The sequence below is a fragment of the Nicrophorus vespilloides genome, unplaced genomic scaffold (genome assembly GCF_001412225.1).
Source record: "Nicrophorus vespilloides isolate i.1.1-1 unplaced genomic scaffold, Nicve_v1.0, whole genome shotgun sequence".
NCBI lineage: Eukaryota > Metazoa > Arthropoda > Insecta > Coleoptera > Silphidae > Nicrophorus > Nicrophorus vespilloides.
The window spans coordinates 36,325-60,490 of NW_017099473.1; the positions used below are offsets into that span (position 1 = coordinate 36,325).

Sequence of the window (24,166 nt, forward strand, 5' to 3'; positions counted from 1 at the left end):
AAATAAAATACTGGATTGTTATCGATTCGCGTGGATCGTAATTGGCGATCGAAAGTCGCAGCGAAATGGACGCGATCGGAATCGATTTGGGAACGACGAATTGCTGCGTGGCCGTCGTGAAGAACGGAAGACCGGAGGTGATAGTTAACGAGGCCGGTGACAGGACGACCCCCTCGTACATCACGTTTTGGAAAGATGAGATTCTGTTCGGATCAGTTTCGAAGAAACGATCCGGTATAGCGCCGAGGAATACGATTCACGGTATTTACTAATTATTTTAATTTGGAGTTTGTTGATTTAACTGTTTGTTGCGTTTAGATGTGAAGAGGTTCATTGGGATGGAGGTTGCGAGCGCCGTGGAGGAGGCTCTGGCGAGGAAGTGGAGGTTCGATTTGGTGAGCAAAGGTGGTAATCTGATGGTGCACGTGAACGCGGAAAGCGAGTCCAAGTTCTATCGACCGGAGGAACTGAGCGGGATGCTTCTGAAGCAGCTGAAGAGGGACGCCGAGAGATACTTGGGACACGAGGTTACCAAAGCGGTTATCACTGTGCCGACGTATTTCCACGATTCGCAGAGGCAGGCGACGATAGATGCTGGTAGCATTGCGGGATTCGAAGAGGTGCACTTGCTGAACGAGTCGACGGCGGCGGCTATAGCGTACGCGGCCGACAACGAGATCGACGAGAAGAACGTGCTGATCTTCGATTGCGGCGGTGGAACTTTCGATATATCCATCGTGAAGTTGAACAAGAAGCAGGTGACGGTGCTGGGAATCGACGGAGATCTGAACTTGGGTGGAAACAACGTGGACAGTTGTCTGCTGGATTACTCCATCTCGCACATCGAGCAAACATACAATTACGACGCGAGGAACGATGACAGGTTAATGTTCAGATTGAGGAGTAAATGCGAGAGTATAAAGGTGGAGTTTGCGAGCTCGGAGGAGGCGATCTTGCATCTGGAGAATTTCATGCCGGACGACTGCGAAGATTTAGTGTTGTCTTTAAGCAGAGCGGATTTTGATTCAGTTTGCGCGAACACTTACGATAAAGCCATCAGTATTGTGGAGAGGTGCATTTCGAAGACTAGTTTGAGAAAGGAGGATATAGACGATGTAGTTTTGGTCGGAGGTTCGACGAAGATTCGTGGCTTGGTCAGCAAATTGGAGAAGTACTTCAATTTCACCCCGAAACGCACCATCAATCCAGATGAAGCTGTAGCCGTTGGCGCAGCCATCCAAGCGTCTTTCTTCTTCGACGCCGACGATTTCTACGATGAGAAAGTGCTGAACAATCTGTTGCCGTACGATTTGGGCGTCGAGACGGACGGCGGTGAGATGAACGTCATCGTAGCGCGCAACTCTCTCTTACCCACGTCCAACAGCAAAATCTTCTGCACCACCAAAGATAACCAGGAGTTCATCATCGTGAAGATTTTCTCCGGAGATTCGCATCTCACCGAAGACAACAATCTGCTCGGATCGCTGAAAGTGAGCGGGTTTCCCGTTGGACCTAAACACTCGGTGAAGCTGAAAGAGACGTTCGAGATCGACGAGAACGGGATTCTCGTGGTGAGCGTCGTCGATCTTTCCAGCGGTGATTCTTACGGTTTGGAGATATCTTTGGATAAGGGACGGATGACGGAAGAGGAGATTTCGGATGGTCGCGAATTGGTCGCGCAGGAATTCGGTAATCTGGATAAGACGCGAAGGATCAAGCAGATGAAAACGGATGCGCTGAAGATGTACAACGAGAATGGAAGGGAAGCTGTGCACGATTGGTTAATGACGTTATCGCACGAAGATTTAGACGAGATGCTCGCCGCACTCGAAAAACTAAACATCAGCATCTAGTTTATAGAACATGTATATTTATTCTAAATACTTATAGAGATATATGTATATATATATATATTTTAACAATTTATTTTTCTTTTTATAATTTGATAAAAATTCTACGTTCAAGTTTTTCGTCCATTTCGTTTATTTTTGGATGTTTCCTTGTAAAATTTTCGAATATTGTTTTTTCTTTTCAAATATCACACATATTCTGATGTGTTTCAGGTTTGGTTGTTCATTAAATCTGCGTAATCTTCGTTTAGATACTTTTTTTTTTGTTTGTTTTATTTTTAAAAGACATAGGCCAACATCGTTCAACTTCTTCTTGCGTGTGTTGCGTTAATTTCAGTCTATATCGAATTACCCTAAACGCCTTTGGTTAAGGATATTGTTTCGAGGTTGAGGGGATGTCTTCTTGGAAACTAGTTGAAGCGCTCTCTTCTGATATGGCCAACGGCACCTAAACACACACCAAAAAAGCACAGCGTGTTTGTTAACTGAAGATCTAACAACTCTAGTTAATTCTAATTCACATTTACCGACTTGTCCTCTTCTAAAGTTGGAAGCAGATCGTCGGTGGAGTGCGGACTCGGGGTCGGAGCGACGCGTCCGCTCGAGTTCATCGAGGATTGCAACCTGGCCAACCTCCTCTGCATCTCGCGTTCCTCCTTCTGTTCCCGTTCCTTCTCGTACCGTCGCATACTATAACTACGGATCGAATTACCACTATGCACGGAGGCTATACTTGGTCTTCTAGAACCTAAAATCATTCGTTAGCAAATCGCACGATTAGTAACAGATCTATCAAAGACACACCAAAAAAATTACACAAAAAAAAAAAACTAAGTGGTGTTTCTTCAATTTACACAAATGATTCACAAATTACTATCTTAAGAAAACATTTAACATCCATTGCACATCTAATTCATTCAAACAATTAAAAAGAAATGAAAATATAACATCTAAGACAAATCAAAGAGATACATTACCATCACATGCCGGAGAGAAGTAAGTAGAGTAGGAGTAGGTTTATTGCATGCACCATTTAGTTCAAGCATTCCGCATATAAACATTAACACTATTACTCGCTTAAATTCTCTAATTTTCTTAATTCTTAATTTTATGTGTGGTCTGCTATTCCTGTTCACTCTCTCTCTCTTTATAATCATATGTACAATTTTTTTTTTTTGATAATTTGTTAATTTTTATTTACTGCCTGATTCCTCAACTCTCGTGTACAGGAAAACAATTAAAAAAAAAAAACAGTAATAAATTCAAAACCAAAACGAAACAATAAATTCTCGCTAAGTGCAAATATTTTAAAAAGTAAATAAAATCAATCACCGCAGCCATCTTGCGTCCTCGTTTCTTTTTCATCAAAATCTTTTGCTTAATCCTAAACTACTTTTTTCTCTTTTCTAATAATATATATATACAATTTTTATTATATTTTTTTTTTCTTTGATTCGGTGGAAATTGTGGAGACTTATTCTGTCGGAAGAAGATCATTAGTAGTATTAAATTAAATTAAATTCTTTTGTTTATAACTAAGTCAATAACATAAACAAAGTATTCAATTGTTTAACAGACTTTTAGAGAAATATACAAGGGATCAAAGCCAGCTGTAATTAAGAAAAGTTTGAAACACCGAACGTTCTTTGTTGATTTATCACATTTTTCTTGACTAAAATTACTTTAAATCTTTATATTAATTTCATACAAAATTAAAGGAATCTTTACTTATTTCTTAATAGGCTTTAAGAATATTCTAAATATCACATTTTATCATCATTTCTTAAACTTAATCTTTAATTTAACTTTTTGTTAATCTGGAGTTTCTCATTTCATTGGAACTCAACAATAAAAATAATAATAAGTTTTATCAGGGGAAATTTGAAGCAATCAATCAATTTACTTTCGCCTTGTTACGACCGTATTACGAGTTCGATACTTTGTTATTATTACTATTTTTTTCTTGTTTCCTACTCCGAAGTCTTTTGCAAGTGGATTACTTTGGTCCCGGAGGATGTAATTATACTGCGAATATCAGCGTTGCAAAGCTATATTCTCTCTCTACTTATTGATTCGCTTCTAATGACGAAAGTAATTAAAATTGCACTGAATGTTATTCTACTTATAATAATTGAAATGTATGAAAATTTTCAAGTTTTTCTTTGTAATTATATAAATTCTTGTTATTGTAGATTGATTAAGAATGAGTGTTTCAAAGTTTTCCAATTTAGCTGAGTTTTTGCTGTCCCCTGTCGTCCTGTTTCCTTTTCGATTCGGTGAAAAGCGACATCGACTTAGGCGATTGGATGTGGGATGTGTGTTTCCTGACCAAATTAATGGTCGAGAAATACTTGGATTGTGAATGGGGAATGCGTTAAAACGAAAACAACAACAGAAAGAGTCACAACAGATCAGTCCCAGGCAAAAATCATAAAGAGACAAGTAAACAAATGAAAGATAGAAAAAAAAAACACAGAGATCAAGAGTGTTCGTGTTTGATGAGGTGTGGTTGAGTGTGCGCAAGGTGTGAGTGTTTACATAGGATGCTCTTGAGTTGTTGTTGTTGTTGGTTGTTTGCTGTTGATCTTTGTTGTTGTTGTTGTTCTTGTCAAGTGATTATACCAGAGTGTTCTGGAAGGGTTGCGTGATAAGAGAGTAGCAAGATGGCAGCGGCACGCGCCGCACCTGCACGGGAAGCGGAAACGGCGATTCCGCGACATCCTGGGGCGCTACTAGGACGCCTCGAAGAGGATACCAGTGTTCTCTGACTGGAGGCTCGCGACACCAAGCGACGGTCGATGATAGGCACGGATCCTGTAACATCCCTCACCGCTAAAAAACTTCCATACATAGGCTGAGACGTGTCTAAAATGAAGTTAATAAACAATATCTCAGTTTCGTCACTGTTCCCGCTCCAAAACCACCGCTGAAGATTCATCATATTTATGGTATAGATGGGTGCTAGTTAATGTCGTTGCGGTTCGTGGAAAATTCCAAACGAAATAAACGAAAAGTATAGAAAAGCAGAAAGAAACTAAACTCCTTCGATGTTGTTCGTCCCGTTGCCGCATCCTTTCGTTTTTTTTTTATAAATTATTATTATTTATTTATTTACAATTTAAGCTACGTCAATTTTTACGACACGATCATCAACAGAAACAAGGTTGGAAGGAAAATCATAAATGTATATAGTAATAAGAGAGTAACAACATTTAAAGGATTTAAACATCGACACAAGAAATGCAAAAGAAAGCGCACAATGATATTTGCCCAAACAGGAGAAACAATATTAAGTTGTTCAATATGAAACGTATCCAAATATCCTTAGTTTCCTAACTGTTCAACCTAACTAACTTCAATCTTCTTTTTTTTTTTTTCATAACAGATAATTTAAGCATGCATGTTTGTTAATTCTCAAATTATTACAAAAATTAAAGAAAATTACAAAAATTATGATGTTATATGCGTGTTTTTTTTAAATATTATCAAATTTTGAAATTATTGAAAATATTACGTTTACGTTCAAATAAATGTCTTTACGTTTTCGTGAATAACTAAAAATGTATGATAGTTACAATAATGTTTTATAACTTAAATTGAAGCTGAATATTCAATTAATAAATTGATTATATTAAGAGATTTGTGGCATAAATGGATTTATTATAGTTTATTAACAAATTTGAAGTAATGAAATTGCAATAAATGTCTTACATTTTCGTTAATTACTAAAAATCTGTGATAGTCACAATAATGTTTCATAACTTAAATTACAACTGAATAATCAATTAACAAATTAATTATATTTAGAGATTTGTGGCATTAATAGATTTCTTACAGTTAATTGACAAATTTGAAGTAATGAAATAGTAATAAATGTCTTTACATTTTCGTTAATTACTAAAAATCTGTGATAGTCACAATAATGTCTTACCACTTAAATTAAAGCTGAATATTCAATTAATAAATTGATCGTATTTAGAGGTTTGTGTCATAAATAGATTTCTTACAGTTTATTGATGAATTTGATGTAATGAAATAGTAATAAATGTCTTTACATTTTTGTTAATTACTAAAATTCTATGATAGTCACAATAATTTTTTATCACTTAAATTAAAGCTGAATATTCAATTAATAAACTGATTATATTACGAGATTTGTGGCATCAATAGATTTATTACAGTTTATTGACAAATTTGAAGTAATGAAATAGTAATAAATGTGTTTACATTTTCGTTAATTACTAAAAAGCTGTGATATTTACAATAATGTTTCATAATTTAAATTAAAGCTGAATATGCAATTAATAAATTGATTGTATTTAGAGAGTTGTGGCATCAATAGATTTCTTATAGTTAATTGACAAATTTGAAGTAAGGAAATAGTAATAAATGTCTTTACATTTTCGTGAATTACTAAACATTTGTGATAGTCACAATAATGTTTTATCACTTAAATTAAAGCTGAATATTCAATTAACAAATTGATTATATTAAGAGATTTGTGGCATTAATAGATTTCTTATAGTTTATTGACAAATTTGAAGTAATGAAATTAAAAAAAAATTCTTTATATTTTCGTTAATTACTAAAAATCTGTGATTGTCACAATAATGTCTTACCAAATCTTAATAAATTGATTGTATTTAGAGATTTGTGGCATTAATAGATTTCTTATAGTTAATTGACAAATTTGAAGTAATGACATAGTAAGAAATGTCTTTACATTTTCGTTAATTACTAAAATTCTATGATAGTCACAATAATGTTTCATAACTTAAATTAAAGCTGAATATTCAATTAATAAACTGATTATATTAAGAGATTTGTGGCATAAATAGATTTCTTATAGTTAATTGATAAATTTGAAGTAATGAAATAGTAAGAAATGTCTTTACATTTTTGTTAATTACAAAAAATCTGTGATAGTTACAATAATGTTTTATCACTTAAATTAAAGCTGAATATTCAATTAATAAATTGATTATATTAAGAGATTTGTGGCATCAAAAATATTTCTTATAGTTTATTGACAAATTTGAAGTAATGAAATAGTAATAAATGTCTTCACATTTTGGTAATTACTAAAAATCTGTGATAGTCACAATAATGTATTACTACTTAAACTAAACCTGAATATTCAATTAATAAATTAATTGTATTTAGAAATTTGTGACATAAATAGATTTCTTACAGTTTATTGATGAATTTGAAGTAATGAAATAGTAATAAATGTCTTTACATTTTCGTTAATTACTAAAAGTCTGTGATAGTCACAATAATGTTTTATAACTTAAATTAAAGCTGAATATTCATTTAATAAACTAATTATATTTAGAGATTTGTGGCATCAATAGATTTCTTACAGTTTATTGACAAATTTGAAGTAATTAAATAGTAATAATTCTCTTTACATTTTCGTTAATTACTAAAAATTTGTGATAGTCACAATAATGTCGCACTACTTAAATTGAAGCTGAATATTCCATTAATAAATTGATTATATTAAGAGATTTGTGGCATCAATAGATTTCTTATAGTTTATTGACAAATTTGAAGTAATGAAATTGGAAGAAATGTTTTTCAATCAAACGGGAAAACGCGAATGAAATATGCATTTCGGAACTAACGAAAATATTAGGATACGTTTTTTAAAAAAAACAAAGGCAGAGTCGATTGTAGTTTTTGTTTCTATTTTTATGTGTGTAAATGATTTATAGATATATATATATATTTCGATTTTGGTAATTAAAAAACGAATAAATAAATGAAGAAAATGATGAGAGCATGCAAAATGTTAAATATTAATGTTAGTTAATAAGTTAAGTACTAGGTACATACTTCTATTAATCGGCTGCAAATTGGAATAAGGGGTTTTCAGAAAATCGATTGTTTCTGAAAGTAAGCATAATTATGAAATGATTATTTTCGCAACTTAACTCATAACAGTTTTTTTTTTCTAGAGTAACAAAAGAAAATGAAATTTTGCATATACTAAGATTTAAATTGTTTTAGCGAATATTTGTTTTGGTTTTATATTGAACAACGTAATAATCAAAAGAAACAAACAGAAACAAAGATACAGAGGCTAATTGATGCTGCTGCACACGTTGTACATTCGATGATGATTGTGATGAGTTTTAGTTTGTCAGTGTGTGTCTTGTAAAGTTAAATTGAAATTGCATTAAAGATCGATATATTTGTTCTTGTTGTTGTTATGTATTTTGTATGTGTATTTTGATGATAATAATGTGTATTCGATTAGTTTGTACTCACCAGCGTCACTATTAAATAATATAGGTGGTGCCAAATTGGCATTACCGTATCGATGTCGGCCGGTGTACAGGTTTTGGTTGAACAGTTTCAGGACGAAACATATTAGACCGGATAATACTGCTATTCCCGACACGACTCCCGCCAGCGTCGACAGATCCGTCGTCATGACTTCCAGATCTGCAAAATACGTTCGACGTTTGTGATTTAGTTTCAGTTTTACGATCATTTCTTTGTTTACCTTCGGCGCAGAAGAGCTTCTTCGATGGTCGATTGACTGTAACCGAGTGGTAACCCGGGATGCATTTGCATACCGCGTTGTGGTGAACTTGCAGGCAAGAAGCGTGCGGATCCGTGTACTCGCAGGTCTCCTTATAGTAACATTGGTCTCCCAGTTTCTTGGCTTAAAACAAATCACACAAAAAAAAACATGAAGTGTCTTTACATTTTTGTAAATTACTCAAATTCTACAAAAGCTACAGATATATCAACATGCTTATATGAAAGCTGAATGTTAATAGAATAATTTAGGTATAATTAGAGATTTAGGACACAAACAGATTTTTCAGATTTCTTTCACTCAGATCTTCTCTATTTCGTGAATTACTAAAATTGTACTACAGCCATAAACATTACAAAATGTTTATGTGAAAGCTGAATATTTGCTTAATAAAATGGATAAAATTTGTGATTTGTGACACGAATTGGTTTTCAGTAAATTACCGATAAAATTTGAATAATGGAATTTTAAGCAGCCTTTACATTTTTTTTAATTTCGTAATTCTTTCGATGGAAATAGTAATATCAGATTACTTACATTATAGATGAATATTTATTCAATATAATAAGTGTATTTGGTGATTTGTGTCACACACAGATTTATTGTAAATTATAGTCGAAATGAAGTAATTCAATTATAAGAAGTTACCTTGACTTACTAATGAATTACTAAAAGTCTATAGATATTCCAAAATTCTTATGTAAAAGCTGAATGTCTTTTATTTTTTATAAAATTTGGTACAATTGGTGATTTATGATACCAATTGAATTTCAGTAATTGAATGTTAAAATTTAAGTATTGAAATTTGAAGCAGTAAAAAAGTGTCTTTACATTTTTTCGAATTTCGCATTTTTTACGTTGGACACAGAACTACAAGATTATTTAAATATTCGTTTGGATATTCGTTGAATAAAATAAGTATAATTGGAGATTTGTGGTACAAACAGATTTCTTGCAATTTATAATTAAAGTTGAAGTTATGAAATTTTAAGCACTCTCTTCACATCAATCCTACAATAGTCAAAAATATACTACTAGGCTCATATAAAAGCTGGATATTCAATGAATAAAATGAGTATAATTGTTGATTTGTGCTACAAACAGATTTTTTGCAATTTATAATCAAAGTTGAAGCAATGACATTTTAAGCATTTATAATTAAAGTTGAAGTAATAAAATTTTAAGCAGACTCTTCACATTTTCGAGAATTATTCAAAATCATACGATAGTCAAAGATATACCAGAAGGCTTATATAAAAGCTATATATTCAATAAATAAAATGAGTATAATTGGTGATTTGTGGTACAAACAGATTTCTTGCAATTTATAATTAAAGTTGAAGTAATGAAATTTTAAGCACTCTCTTCATATTTTCGAGAATTATTCAAATTCTACGAGAGTCAAAGATATACCAGTAGGCTTATATAAAAACTGAATATTCAATGAATAAAATGAGTATAATTGGTGATTTGTTCTACAAACAGATTTCTTGCAATTAACAATTAAAGTTGAAGTAATGAAATTTTAAGCACGCTCTTCATATTTTCGACAATTTTCCAAAATCCTACGACAGTCAAGGTATACAAGTAGGCTTATATAAAAGATGGATATTCAATGAATAAAATGAGTATAATTGGTGATTTGTGGTACAAACAGATTTCTTGCAATTTATAATTAAAGTTGAAGTAATGAAATTTTAAGCAGTCTCTTCACATTTTTGAGAATTATTCAAATTTTACGATAGTTAAAGATATACCAGAAGGCTTATATAAAAGCTGTATATTCATTGAATAAAATATGTATAATTGAAGATTTGTGGTACAAACAGATTTCTTGCAATTTATAATTAAAGTTGAAGTAATGAAATTTTAAGCATTCTCTTCACATTTTCGAGAATTGTCCAAAATCATACGAGAGTCAAAGTAGGCTTATATAAAAGCTGGATATTCAATGAATAAAATGAATATAATTGGAGATTTGTGGTATCAACAAATCTACTGTAATTTACAATCAAAAGTGAAGTAATAAAATTCAAAAGTATTTTCACATTTTCGTGAATTACTCAAAATCTACTGTAACCAAAGCTATTCCAATAGGCTTATATAAAAGCTGGATATTTAATGAACAAAATGAGTATAAATGGAGATTTGTGGTATCAATAAATTTACTGTAATTTACAATCAAAATTGAAGTAATAAAATTCAATAGTTTTTTCACATTTTCGTGAATTACTCAAATTCTACTGTAACCAAAGTTATGCTAATAGGCTTATATAAAAGCTGGATATTCAATGAATAAAATGAATATAATTAGAGGTTTGTGATATCAACAAATTTACTGTAATTTACAATCAAAATTGAAGCAATAAAATTCAATAGTATTTTCACATTTTCGTGAATTACTCGAATTCTACTGTAACCAAAGATATGCTAATAGGCTTATATAAAAACTGGATATTCATTGAAAAAATGTGTATAATTGGAGATTTATGGCAATAATAAATATTTCTATAATTTTTAACAATATATTCATTTTATATAGAATAAGTATAATAAGTGTATTTTTCTACATTCTAGTAAAATAGAATGTGAGTTTTAAGAAATACAGAAAAGTAATGTATTTTCAGGAAATGCGACAAACAGAAACTTTTCTCGCGCATGCAACGTTGAGAACAGCTTTTCGCGAACGTTATTTATCGCATTTAATTTCCATTCGATTTTCCGTTCGCTTCGGAAAGTTGTCTGAAGGAGGAAATGCCGTGAATCGATCTAAGAATATTACATATGCATTTATTGACCTATATTTAGATTTAGCTGCAGGTTTTTTTCTTTCTCATCATTGATTAACTCACGTTTATCACATCCCTTCGCCGGATTAAGCCTAACCGGATACTTCTTCTCGCATTCGCAGTACTTCGTCTCCGGATTGCAGAAGACGTGTATAAGATTGGGGCCGCAGGTCGTTTCGCAAGGCGATCCCAAAAACATTCCATCCTCTAAAACATACAAAGAAAAAAAAACCATTAAAATCAGTATTGTTCTTGTAATATTGACATAACAAACAAACAATGAGCAGAAATTAATTAACTTCAACTTTCCCGCATTTTTTTTTCTTTCTAACGAAGCAAACAAGTTTAAGCAAAATTAATTTCAGTTCATCAAGTGAAAACTTAGTAATGGCACAATTACCGAAAGGAACTCTTACGTTAGAAACGTTGCGCGCGGCTTCGAATAACTTATTTATTTCGCCGTTAGCGAATATTCATTACACCTTCTTCCAAATTTACTTCTTTCGCTGTCGTCGCAGCTTTCGAGACTGAAATTGGGGCAAAAGTGCAACTTCCTCAATTCCCAAAACGAATTCGCATCTAATTTCATTTCAGTTAAATTAAATAAAATAAATAAACTGGACGGTTTTATTACTGCAGACTTTTTCGAATTTCTAACATTCAGTTCACTGCAGAATTAATGAAATGAAATATTTAGTTTTAGACACTTTCTTTTTAGTTAGAACTTTTATCTTTTCCAATTGAATTTAGTTTATTTTTATTAAGAAAAAAATTGTATTTTTTTTTGAAATTTTTCGTTTTAGGGCATTTTTTTCAATAACTACAAGCAACAATTTAAAATAAAATTGTAGTATATGTTTTGTATAAGAATGGTTTAATGGTTTTCATCATTTTTTTCTAATTTCTAGTCATAATAGAAACCATCAAGACTGAAAAAGTGTATTGAGATTTTTGTTAATTTCTTGAAAACTGTACAAGATAGATAAAGATTATTATTAAAGCTGAATCTATATCCAATAAATGTATTAATATATCAATTATGGATTTTGTGAAATTTTCATTCCAATTATGGCAATTGTCAATTTTGTGTTTAAAGTGAAATCAATTAAAGTTTAATCATTGAAAAAAAAGTGTGTTTAAATTTATGTCAATTTCTCGAAAAGTATAAATGATAGATTATTGAAACAAAAAGGATATTAAAGCTAAAAGTATAGACAATAAATGGTGTTTATAAGAATTATTGTAAAACATTTAATGTTTGTGTAAGGCGCTCTCAAAATTTGAAGTATAAAATAAAAGTTTCATCATTGAAAAAAAGTGTTTTTAAATGTATGTCAATATCTCGAAAAGTATAAAAGATAGATTATTGAAATAAAATGTATATTAAAGCTAAAAGTATAGACAATAAATGTTGTTTATAAAAGTGATTGTAAAACATTTGGTGCTTGTGTAATTCGCTCTCCAAATTTGAAGTATAAAAGTTTAATCATTAAAAAAAATGTGTTTAAATTTATGTCAATATCTCAAAAAGCATAAACGATAGGTTATTGAATCAAAATGTATACTAAAGCTAAATATATAGACAATAAATGTTGTATATAAAAATGATTGTAAAACATTTTGTTTTCGTGTAAGGCGCTTTCCAAATTTGAAGTATAAAATAAAAGTTTAAGCATTGAAAAAAAAGTGTGTTTAAATTTATGTCAATATCTCGAAAAGTATAAAGGATAGATTATTGCAACAAAATGTATATTAAAGCTAAAAGTATAGACAATAAATGGTGTTTATAAGAATTGTTGTAAAACACTTTGTATTCGTGTAAGAAGCTCTCCAAATTTGATATATTTCGTGCGTGCGGAGGGTGTGTAACATGCAAATGCGATTCATAAAAAAAAACAACAGCGGCAATTTATCGTCACACTTCCGGGTGCTGTTTTCGTTTCGAATTCTCTTGTCATCTAAAAATAAATCGCCTCGCGCCGGAAATGAAATTATTGTAATTCTGCTACGAAAAAGAAGCGTGTAAAAAAAGTTAAGTCAATTGGGGCATTAATCGTTTGTATTCGCGTGTTCCGAGGACATTCATAAAGGAAAACTATTTTTGGTATTGTCGGGCGATTTGCGCCGCAGATTGAACGATAATTAGCGTTTATTTGTACGTTTTGGGAGAACCCATTGAAATTGCGATCCGATGCGACGATTTATCGATGCGATCAATTCGCCACCAAAAACCGCACAACACATTTCCTTGAAACAATGCCAAATTATGCACGATTAATTTAGAAAATTAATTTCATTTTTCATATTTACATGTATGGAAATGCATCAAATTCAGTCGATTAAATGAAAGCAATCATTCATAATTATGTCTGATTTACTGCATTTCTCTCGAAAACATTCATCGTCCAAATTTATCATTAAAAAATAGTTTTAATAATAGAATAAAATTTGTTGTCCTAAATACTTTCAGTTTGTTAATAATCAGAAACGCTTTCAAGAATAATATTACATTGATAATAAACGTTGTAAACTGGAAAAGCCAACATAATGTAGTGATAATAAAATATAAAGAACTTTGCGTACGCATTATCAGCAGAGAATTGTTGGAATCCCCTCAGCAAAGTCAGATTAAAACGAAAAATTGAGTGATAAAGATGCGATGTAAACATGCATTCATGAATGCTAAATATAACTTGGAAACCACAACATTACTTCTAGATAATTATTAAAGAGAATATAATTTAATCTTTATTTATAATTTAAAGTCATGTAACTTTTCTCAAACAGAAAATACGTAATTTGTTATATTCTATAGTTTAATTTGTGTTTTAAAAAATGGAGAATAAAATCAGTTTTCATTTTGTTACAAATTTGGACCAAATATAATCATGTTCAAATTTGATTACATACTGAAAAAATCTTGTTAAAATATTGAAATTAATATTAATTACTTTTCTATTGTATGTAAAAACATATTATTTTTTGTGAAAGGTTTGGTGATTGTACGTGAAGTTAATTGTAGTTTATTGTTCAGGAAATATCAAGTGAAATTTTCTATAATTAATCGATTTCTGTTTAAATTGATTAATGATACTATTTTATGAATTGAAAAAACGATAAGGGAATTATACTATAATCTTTACTTAATCCGTTATTTTCATACGCATGCATAGACTCATTAATATTGTTGATTACATTCAATAATTTTCGTAATCAAATATTTGATTACTTTTCATCATGAAATTATTAAAAGTTTTTTTTTAGCATTGATTAAACAAATTTGCAAGTTGTATTGTAAACTGAAATATTGCGTGTTAATTATGTGTTTCAATTGATATTTATATGTATTTATCAATATTCAATTTATTTAGTTTAAAATTAAAGATTGTTTACAAATAAACAGATAAAAATGAGTGAAAAATAAAGCAAATTTCTTTTATAAAATAAGTTATAAATTAAAATATTGTTTGTTAATTATGAGTTTTCAATTGATACTTACGTATTTAATGTTCAATTTATTAAGTTTACAATTGGTTTTATAACGTCTAAAGTCCAGTAAAACTTTAAGTATCCTAATTCTTTTATAAAATTAGGAACAAACTAAAAGATATTTAGACGATTTATAAATATTTTTATTAAAAAAAGTAGCATTTTTTCTTTCTTTATAAAACCAATTATAAATATTGGATTTTGATATTAAAATTTTAATAATTAATTTTCAGACGATTTCAAAAAGCTCAATTTTTTAAGTAAAGAATTAGTTTCATTTACAAATGTGATTGTAGTTTAATGATTGGAAATTGTGGTAAAAGTAGTGTAAACTGAAATATTCTGTGTAAATTATGTGTTTCAATTGATATTTATGTGTATTTATCAATATTTAATTTATTTAGTTTAAAATTAGATTGTTTACAAATAAACAGATAAAAAAACTGTGAAATTCGAGTAAAAAATTAGTGAAAATTTAAGCAAATTTCTTTCATCAAATAAGTTATAAATTAAAATATTGTTTGTCAATTATGAGTTTTCAATTGATACTAACGTACTTAATGTTCAAGTTATTAAGTTTACAATTGGTTTTATAGCGTCTAAAGTCGAGTAAAACTTTAAGTATCAAAATTCTTTTATAAAATTAGTAACAAACTAAAAGATTGAATTTTAAGTTTTCAAATGATATTTAGACGATTTATAAATGATAAATTTACTAAATTGAGAATAATTACTACTATTTTTGTAATCTCTAAAGTTAGGACAAATTTTATTAAAAAAGTAGCAATTTTTCTTTCTTTATAAAACCAATTATAAACTTAAATATTGGATTTTGATATTAAAATTTTAATAATTAATTTTCAGACGATTTCAAAAAGCTCAATTTTTTAAGTAGAGAATTAGTTTCATTTACAAATGTGATTGTAGTTTAAAAAATGTCAAACAATGATTGGAAATTGTGCTAAAAGTAGTGTAAACTGAAATATTGTGAGTTAATTATGAGTTTCAATTGATATTTATATGTATTTATCAATATTCAATTTATTTAGTTTAAAATTAGATTGTTTACAAATAAACAGATAAAAAAAACTGTGAAATTCGAGTAAAAAATTAGTGAGAAATAAGTCAAATTTCTTTGATAAAATAAGTTATAAATTAAAATATTGTTTGTTAATTATGAGTTTTCAATTGATACTTACGTACTTAATGTTCAAGTTATTAAGTTTACAATTGGTTTTATAGCGTCTAAAGTTGAGTAAAACTTTAAGTATCAAAATTCTTTTATAAAATTAGTAACAAACTAAAAGATTGAATTTTAAGTTTTCACATGATATTTAGACTATTCATAAATGATAAATTTACTAAATTGAGAATAATTACTACTATTTTTGTAATCTCTAAAGTTAGGACAAATTTTATTTTAAATTAGCATTTTTTCTTTCTTTATGAAACCAATTATAAATATTAGATTTTGATATTAAAATTTTAATAATTAATTTTCAGACGATTTCAAAAAGCTCAATTTATTAAGTAAATAATTAGTTTCATTTACAAATGTGATTCTAGGAATTTATACCATACAATTGTTGCAAATTCCAATTTAATTATACTCGAATTGTAGGATTTCCACAGTTGGATGGATTCATTAATATGATTGCGTTAATACTTGACTAATTAGTAGCAAATACTTTGTGTATTATAAATGGAAATAATCAGTATTAAAAGTAAATTTTAAAAGACAAAAATTTGTTGATTGATTATAAATCAATAATTTAGTTTTGCTAAGTTTTGCAAACCCCACCTTAACTTTGCTCCAGATGTGTGATTTTTCGATGTGTGATGTGTGATTTATGTAATAGTTTTGTTGTCAATTGATTGGAGATAGTTAAAAACATTTGTATTGAAAAATATTGTAAAAAGTGTTGATTTTTTAATGGGAAAAAAATATGAATCGAGGTGGATGATAAATTGGATGATTGTTGGAATAGTTTCGATGGGATCGGGGTGATTGTTGAAAGAGGGTGGAGGGTGAGGAAGAAAGGGCCGGGAAAGTCTGCACGAGCCGGCGATCAATAGACTCGTTTTGTGAAAATGTAGGTTATATGCAGTTAAGGGTGTCTTCGACAAAAAAAAAATAAAAAATTCAATACAAAAAAAAAGCAGAGAGAAGAAACAACCGTTAATGATCTTGACGTATTGATTGGATGGATTTGAATTTGTGTTTTACCTGTATAATTAGCATCGGTGTCGTAGTGAACGTCGGGTGCGACCTGACGATGGGCTGAACTGCCGTCGTCGTCGTCGTCTGTGGCCTGATACTTCCTAGGTGGGACGAGTCTCTGGCCGGGAAGAGGAGCGGGCAGGTAGATGGCGAGGAGGACTAGGAGCGCTGAAGTGGACCTCATCTCCATGGGCGAGCGCGGACTCCCCTCGGCGACGCTGGCCTCGGGGCCGCTACCATGGCGATACCGGTCCAGTGGCGAGCTGGGGCAGACATCCGCAGACGCCGCTATCCATCACGTAACACTCGAGAAGGAGAGAAAGGTTGCTTCTGCTGCTGCTGCTGCGTACGTGCGTGTTACTAATGATCTTCAAATTGCCGCCGCCATAGGGGGGAAGCCCCGATCAATAGCCACGGAGGTGCATCGAATGCTGCTGCTTCTACTTCTTCCGATTTCAACGATAATACAACTCTACTTATTCCCAATCCACCTTAGATTCAACGCGACGAACTGACGCACTAATTATTATACTGATCTGCTGCTACTTCCCTTTGCTCCAAATTCTTTTTTAATTTTCCTCCGCTTTCCTCACCATTCCAAAAAGTTGGGGTCGAGATACTGTATTGGGAATGCAGATGGGGGAATGCGTGTGCCTCCGTCGTTTTTGGTCGTCGTCGTCAGAGTCGGCGCAATGGCCCGGCGCATCCACCATCTCACCCTTCTCTCTTCCCTAACACACAGCCACCTACATTTTGCACAAACCATAGATATCTAGATACTCGCGTGGCGTGTCACGCTTTTATAGATACTCACGCAATATGAGAATGATGATGATGTTGTTGTAGTAGTTTCGATGTACATGATGATGGCGCAAACACATACGTTTATGCCGCGAAATCCTATTAATCCGGCTTCCACTCGTAAATCAGGATTACCATTCAATTGATTCCTGTTTCAACCTGCTATTCCTATTTCTTTTACACACCAACTCGTTCCAATTCACAAACCACATTCATTTCATTATTACACAAGAACATTTCAAATCAATACATTACATTTTTTTTTTACAATTTCACATCAACTTTTGATATGTAATTTTAATTGTAATTTCTTTAGTAAATAATGTTGACTTTCCGATAAACTTAACAATTATTTTACATGTGACTTCTCAAGTATCGTGTAGATTCAAATAGAAGTGCAAACATTATTGATATGATTCAAAAACTTATATAATTAACGTCGGAATTACCTTTAACTGTCCACTGTATACTTAAATGTTTGCTACATGTAAAGCGTAATTTGAGTGGGTGCATAATGCATTAATACATTACATTTTTTTTTACAATTTCACATCAACTTTTGATATGTAATTTTAATTGTAATTTCTTTAGTTAACTTTCCGACAAACTTAACAATTATTTTACATGTGACTTCTCAAGTATCGTGTAGATTCAAATAGAATTGCAGACATTATTGATATGATTCAAAAACTTATATAATTAATGTCGGGATTACCTTTAACTGTCTACTGTATACTTAAATGCTTGCTACATGTGAAACGTAATTCGAGTGGGTGCATAATGCATGAATACATTACATTTTTTTTTTACAATTTCACATTAATTTTTGATATGTAATTTTAATTGTAATTTCTTTAGTTAACTTTCCGATAAACTTAACAATTATTTTACATGTTACTTCTCAAGTATCGTTTAGATTCAAATAGAAGTGCAGACATTATTGATATGATTCAAAAAGTTATATAATTAACGTCGGGATTACCTTTAACTGTCCACTGTATACTTAAATGCTTGCTACATGTGAAGCGTAATTTGAGTGGGTGCATAATGCATGAATACATTACATTTTTTTTTTACAATTTCACATCAACTTTTGATATGTAATTTCTTTAGTAAATAATGTTGACTTTGCGAAAAACTTAACAATTATTTTACATGTTACTTCTCAAGTATCGTGTAGATTCAAATAGAAGTGCAGACATTATTGATATGATTCAAAAACTTATATAATTAACGTCGGGATTACCTTTAACTGTACTGTATACATAAATGTTTGCATAATGCATGAATACATTATATTTTTTGTTTACAATTTCACATCAACTTTTGATATGTAATTTTAATTGTAATTTCTTTAGTAAATAATGTTGACTATCCGATAAACTTAACAATTATTTTACATGTGACTTCTCAAGTATCGTGTAGATTCAAATAGAAATACAGACATTATTGATATGATTCAAAAACTTATATAATTAACGTCGGGATTACCTTTAACTGTCTACTGTATACTTAAATGCTTGCTACATGTGAAGCGTAATTTGAGTGGGTGCATAATGCATGAATTTCGTGGGGCGGCGGCACTCACAGAAATACCGGAATTAAATTAGCGCCGTCAAACTGAATTATATAACTTACGCTCGTGTTGTCCTTCATTTAACTACAATAGTTTATCTATTAATTGAAGAAATAGACAAATATTTGGATGTAATATGTTTTGATTTATGTGTGAGATAATTGTGAAAAACGTAGGAAGAATTGTTGTTGTGTGAGATGCATTTTTAAAATGAGATAGGAGGATGACATTTGACCCCATTAGACTATTAATGCTCAACGAGGCGCAAAGTTATGCGCGCATTAGTGCAGGATGAAAATGCGAAATGGGCGAAAACAAGGAACTATTTATTACAAAGGAAGCAAGTTTTTTTTTTTTCGAATTTTTTTTTATTTAAAAATAGAGAAACACAGAATCTCTCCAAGAGATTTCCTCGAGAAATAAATGGGAATTGAAAAGTGTACAAAGAAAAAAGTAATTTTATTGAGCAGTTTTTTTTTTTTTTAAATTTTATGTCTGATCCAACTTCTCAGCTTGCGGTTTTCAATCGTTCTATAATGAAAATGGGATTTTGGATCGTCTGGACGGCTGAAACGAACATCGTTATAGCCACATCTTTGTGAACTTAACAGAGAACTTACATTGCCTTCGATGGATATCGATTTCGTTGTCCGTGCAGCAAAAATGAACGAAAATATAGAAGGAAACGGTGACGACGACGAAAATTGCTATTAGAGCTGCAGCGAGGAGCAACCACCAATATTGATTCAATCTACAAATTTAGAAGAAAAGAAAACAAGAAAGAAAAAAAAACATGAATTAACAAATTGATTTATTATTAGTTTCTATTCAGTTTGATTAATTAATTATGTTAAAATCGCTAATGCCTTCTCAATTTTTTTGTTAAAGCTGTTTCGTTTTGTCGGCTCGAGGATGCGGAAGCATCTAAAAGAAGATTGCGAAAGGAATGATTTATTTTTTTTTGTGTTTTGTGTAGAAAATAATTAATTAGTTACTATTCGCTGTTTCAGCATCGGTAATGGTTTGAGGCACTTTCCAATGCTTTTTCATGACGTAACCGAAATATCCGAACATCGCGGCGAAGGCCAGGCCTCCTGCAGAAGCTCCGACGATCGTCCACGTGGAAGCCCTTAAAAAGCGTTCTCACTTGCACATCGTAAATAGAAATGAAAGAAAACTTACATTTGGGCCGTCTGCAGATCGATGATATTGCTGCTAGTTTCGTTCTCAAAACCTTCGGAAACTTCCAATTTCTCGAAAGCGTTCTCCAAAACGCAACTTCCATCCTTCAGCAGGAATCCTGTATTGCAGATGCATTCACTATTAGTGTTGCAAAATCCATTGTTACAGCTGCACATTGGGACGCATTCATCTCTGGAATTCATAACGAAACCTTCACTACAAGTTTTCATAACTTTTGGTATCTCCAAAATGCAACTTCCATTCGTTAACTGGAATCCTGTATTACAGACACAACCACCATCATCGTTACAAAAACCATTATCACAGATACAAATTGGAATGCATTCATCTCTGGAATTCATAACGAAACCTTTATCACAAGATTTCAAAACTTTTGGTATCTCCACAACGCAACTTCCATCCTTCAGCTGAAATCCTGTATTGCAAACGCAACCACCATCATCGTTGCAAAAACCATTATCACAGCTACACATTGGGACGCATTCATCTCTGGAATTTTGAACAAAACCTTCACTACAAGATTTCAAAACTTTTGATATCTCCACAACGCAAATTCCATCCTTCAGCTGAAATCCTGTATTGCAGATACAACTACCATCATCGTTGCAAAAACCATTGTCACAGATGCAAATTGGGACGCATTCATCTCTGGAATTTTTAACAAAACCTTCACTACAAGATTTCAAAACTTTTGGTGTCTCCAAAACGCAACTTCCATCCTTCAGCTGAAATCCTGTATTGCAGACGCAACCACCATCATTGTTACAAAAACCATTGTCACAGCTACACATTGGGACGCATTCATCTCTGGAATTTTTAACAAAACCTTCACTACAAGATTTTAAAACTTTTGGTATCTCCAAAACGCAAATTCCATCTTTCAGCTGAAATCCTTTATTGCAGACACAACTACCATCATCGTTGCAAAAACCATTGTCACAGCTACACATTGGGATGCATTCATCTCTGGAATTTTTAACGAAACCTTCACTACAAGATTTCAAAACTTTTGGTATCTTTACAACGCAAATTCCATCTTTCAGCTGAAATCCTTTATTGCAAACGCAACCACCATCATCGTTACAGAAACCATTGTTGCAGTTGCAAATTGGAATACATTCATCTCTGGAAATCATAACGAAACCTTTAGAACAAGATTTCAATACTTTTGGTATCTCCAAAACGCAAATTCCATCCTTCAGCTGAAATCCTTTATTGCAGACACAACCACCATCATCGTTGCAAAAACCATTGTCACAGCTGCAAATTGGGACGCATTCGTCTCTGAAATCATTAACGAAACCTTCACTACAAGGTTTCAAAGTCTTCGGTGTTAGTAAACAAGCGTTTCCTTGCCTTTCGTAACCCGGATTGCAGAGGCACAGTTCTGGTGCGGTGCAGATTCCGTTCACGCAAGGTTTGGAGCAGCGAGGAACGCATTGCTTACTTTTACTCATAATAAATCCGGAATTGCACGTGCATTGATTCGGTTTTGTGCATTTTCCATTGGTGCAAGGTTTCATGCAAATTGGATCACAAACGTTTGGATTGTTAGCATTAGGTGCGTACTTATCTAAGCATTTGCAGGTGTTTGGAGCTGTGCATTTGGCATTCTTGCAGGGCTTTTTACAAACTGGTTGGCAGACGTACGGATTCTTTGGGTTTCTGGTGTATCCTTCCATGCATTTGCAGGTATTTGGTTTGATGCATAATCCGTTGATGCAAGGATTCGAACAATTCGGTTTACAATTAAATTCATCTTCTGGATCTGAAGAGTAACCTTGTTTACATTCACATTTTTCAGGAGAAACGCATTTTCCATTCATGCATTTCTTTGAACAAATTGGGACGCATTCGAATTTGTTTGCAGGATTTGGTTTAAAACCTTCATTACAAAAGCACGTTTCAGGATCGGAGCAAAAACCGTTTTTACACTTTTTCGAACACTTTGCAACGCATTTAAATGAATCTTTATCGTCAGGTATAAATCCAGAATTACATGTACAAACATCAGGATTAGTGCAATCTCCATTTATGCAAGCTTTTGAGCAAATTGCTTCACAAGTATTGTTTTCATTCATTGTATAATTTTCAATACATTCGCAAGTGTTTGGTGCTGTACAATTTCCATTAATACAAGGTATTTCACAGATTGCTTCACAAACGTACGGATTATCCGAAGACTTCTTGAATCCTTCCATACATTTGCAAGTGTTTGGTTTTATGCACAATCCGTTGATGCAAGGATTCGAACAAATCGGTTTACAATTAAATTCATCTTCTGGATCTGAAGAGTAACCTTCTTTACATTCACATTTTCCAGGAGAAACGCATTTTCCATTGATGCATTTCTTTGAGCAAAATGGGATACATTCGAATTTATTTGCAGGATTTAGTTTAAAACCTTCATTACAAGAGCACGTTTCAGGATTGGAGCAAAAACCGTTTTTACACTTTTTCGAACACTTTGCAACGCATTTAAATGAATCGTTCTCGTCAGGTATAAATCCAGAATTACAGGTACAAACATCAGGTTTAGTGCAATCTCCATTTATGCAAGCTTTTGAGCAAATTGCTTCGCAAGTATTGTTTTCATTCATAGCATAATTTTCCAAACATTCACAAGTATTTGGTGCTGTACAATTTCCATTAATACAAGGCATTTCACAGATTGCTTCACAAACGTATGGATTATCAGAAGACTTCTTGAATCCTTCCATACATTTGCAAGTGTTTGGTTTTATGCACAATCCGTTGATGCAAGAATTCGAACAAATCGGTTTACAATTAAATTCATCTTCTGGATCTGAAGAGTAACCTTCTTTACATTCACATTTTTCAGGAAAAACGCATTTTCCATTCATGCATTTCTTTGAACAAATCGGGACGCATTCGAATTTGTTTGCAGGATTTAGTTTAAAACCTTCATTACAAAAGCACGTTTCAGGATCTGAGCAAAAACCGTTTTTACACTTTTTCGAACACTTTGCAACGCATTTAAATGAATCGTTCTCATCAGGTATAAATCCAGAATTACAGGTACAAACATCAGGTTTAGTGCAATCTCCATTTATGCAAGCTTTTGAGCAAATTGCTTCACAAGTATTGTTTTCATTCATAGTATAATTTTCCAAACATTCACAAGTATTTGATGCTATACAATTTCCATTAATACAAGGCATTTCACAGATTGCTTCACAAACGTACGGATTATCAGAAGACTTCTTGAATCCTTCCATACATTTGCAAGTGTTTGGTTTTATGCACAATCCATTGATGCAAGGATTCGAACAATTTGGTTTACAATTAAATTCATCTTCTGGATCTGAAGAGTAACCTTCCTTACATTCACATTTTTCAGGAGAAACGCATTTTCCATTCATGCATTTCTTTGAGCAAACTGGGACGCATTCGAATTTATTTGCAGGATTTAGTTTAAAACCTTCATTACAAGAGCAAGTTTCAGGATTTGAGCAAAAACCGTTTTTACACTTTTTCGAACACTTTGCAACGCATTTAAATGAATCTTTCTCATCAGGTATAAATCCAGAATTACAGGTACAAACATCAGGTTTAGTGCAATCTCCATTTATACAAGCTTTTGAGCAAATTGCTTCACAAGTATTGTTTTCATTCATAGTATAATTTTCCAAACATTCACAAATATTTGGTGCTATACAAATTCCA

General features: G+C 31.8%; 3 protein-coding genes across 10 annotated transcripts in view; 1 reads left to right on the forward strand and 2 right to left on the reverse strand.

Annotated features, from left to right (window-relative positions):
- Positions 1–44: 44 nt before the first annotated feature.
- LOC108564555 (heat shock 70 kDa protein 1A-like) lies at positions 45–1,886 on the forward strand. The gene is made up of 2 exons (XM_017923629.1): positions 45–261; positions 319–1,886. Exons 1-2 carry the CDS (start codon positions 66–68, stop codon positions 1,851–1,853), a joined length of 1,731 nt encoding a protein of 576 aa, XP_017779118.1. The 5' UTR covers positions 45–65; the 3' UTR covers positions 1,854–1,886.
- Positions 1,887–1,937: 51 nt separating this feature from the next.
- Positions 1,938–17,683, reverse strand: LOC108564558. Of its 8 annotated transcripts, none has more exons than XM_017923633.1 (8): positions 16,906–17,683; positions 11,253–11,396; positions 8,362–8,523; positions 8,124–8,300; positions 7,689–7,742; positions 4,473–4,715; positions 2,372–2,598; positions 1,938–2,298 (listed from the first exon to the last, which is right to left on the reverse strand). In XM_017923633.1, exons 1-8 carry the CDS (start codon positions 17,087–17,089, stop codon positions 2,218–2,220), a joined length of 1,272 nt encoding a protein of 423 aa, XP_017779122.1. In that variant the 5' UTR covers positions 17,090–17,683; the 3' UTR covers positions 1,938–2,217. The 8 variants fall into 8 exon arrangements, with proteins under 8 accessions (XP_017779122.1, XP_017779126.1, XP_017779124.1 ...); XM_017923637.1 differs by having other exon boundaries at positions 4,536–4,715; positions 16,906–17,682; XM_017923635.1 differs by having other exon boundaries at positions 4,473–4,664; positions 16,906–17,681.
- Positions 17,684–20,263: 2,580 nt separating this feature from the next.
- LOC108564552 (fibrillin-1-like) overlaps positions 20,264–24,166 on the reverse strand; it is a 5,454-nt gene continuing 1,551 nt past the window's right edge. The window contains exons 4-7 of the mRNA XM_017923627.1: positions 23,970–24,152; positions 21,729–23,633; positions 20,459–20,576; positions 20,264–20,405 (exon numbers count right to left, since the gene is read on the reverse strand). Of these exons, the coding sequence (XP_017779116.1) occupies positions 20,264–20,405; positions 20,459–20,576; positions 21,729–23,633; positions 23,970–24,152 (2,348 nt within the window). The remainder of the gene's footprint in view (positions 20,406–20,458; positions 20,577–21,728; positions 23,634–23,969; positions 24,153–24,166) is intronic.

Coding starts and splice junctions, on each gene's coding strand:
- LOC108564555 (XM_017923629.1), top strand. CDS start 66: ATGGACGCGATCGGAATCGATTTGGGAACGACGAATTGCTGCGTGGCC. Junction 262..318: donor GCCGAGGAATACGATTCACG/GTATTTACTAAT, acceptor TGTTGCGTTTAG/ATGTGAAGAGGTTCATTGGG.
- LOC108564558 (XM_017923633.1), bottom strand. CDS start 17,089: ATGGAGATGAGGTCCACTTCAGCGCTCCTAGTCCTCCTCGCCATCTAC. Junction 8,524..11,252: donor GGCGAAGGGATGTGATAAAC/GTGAGTTAATCA, acceptor ATTTGTTTTAAG/CCAAGAAACTGGGAGACCAA. Junction 7,743..8,123: donor ATTATTTAATAGTGACGCTG/GTGAGTACAAAC, acceptor GCTTACTTTCAG/AAACAATCGATTTTCTGAAA.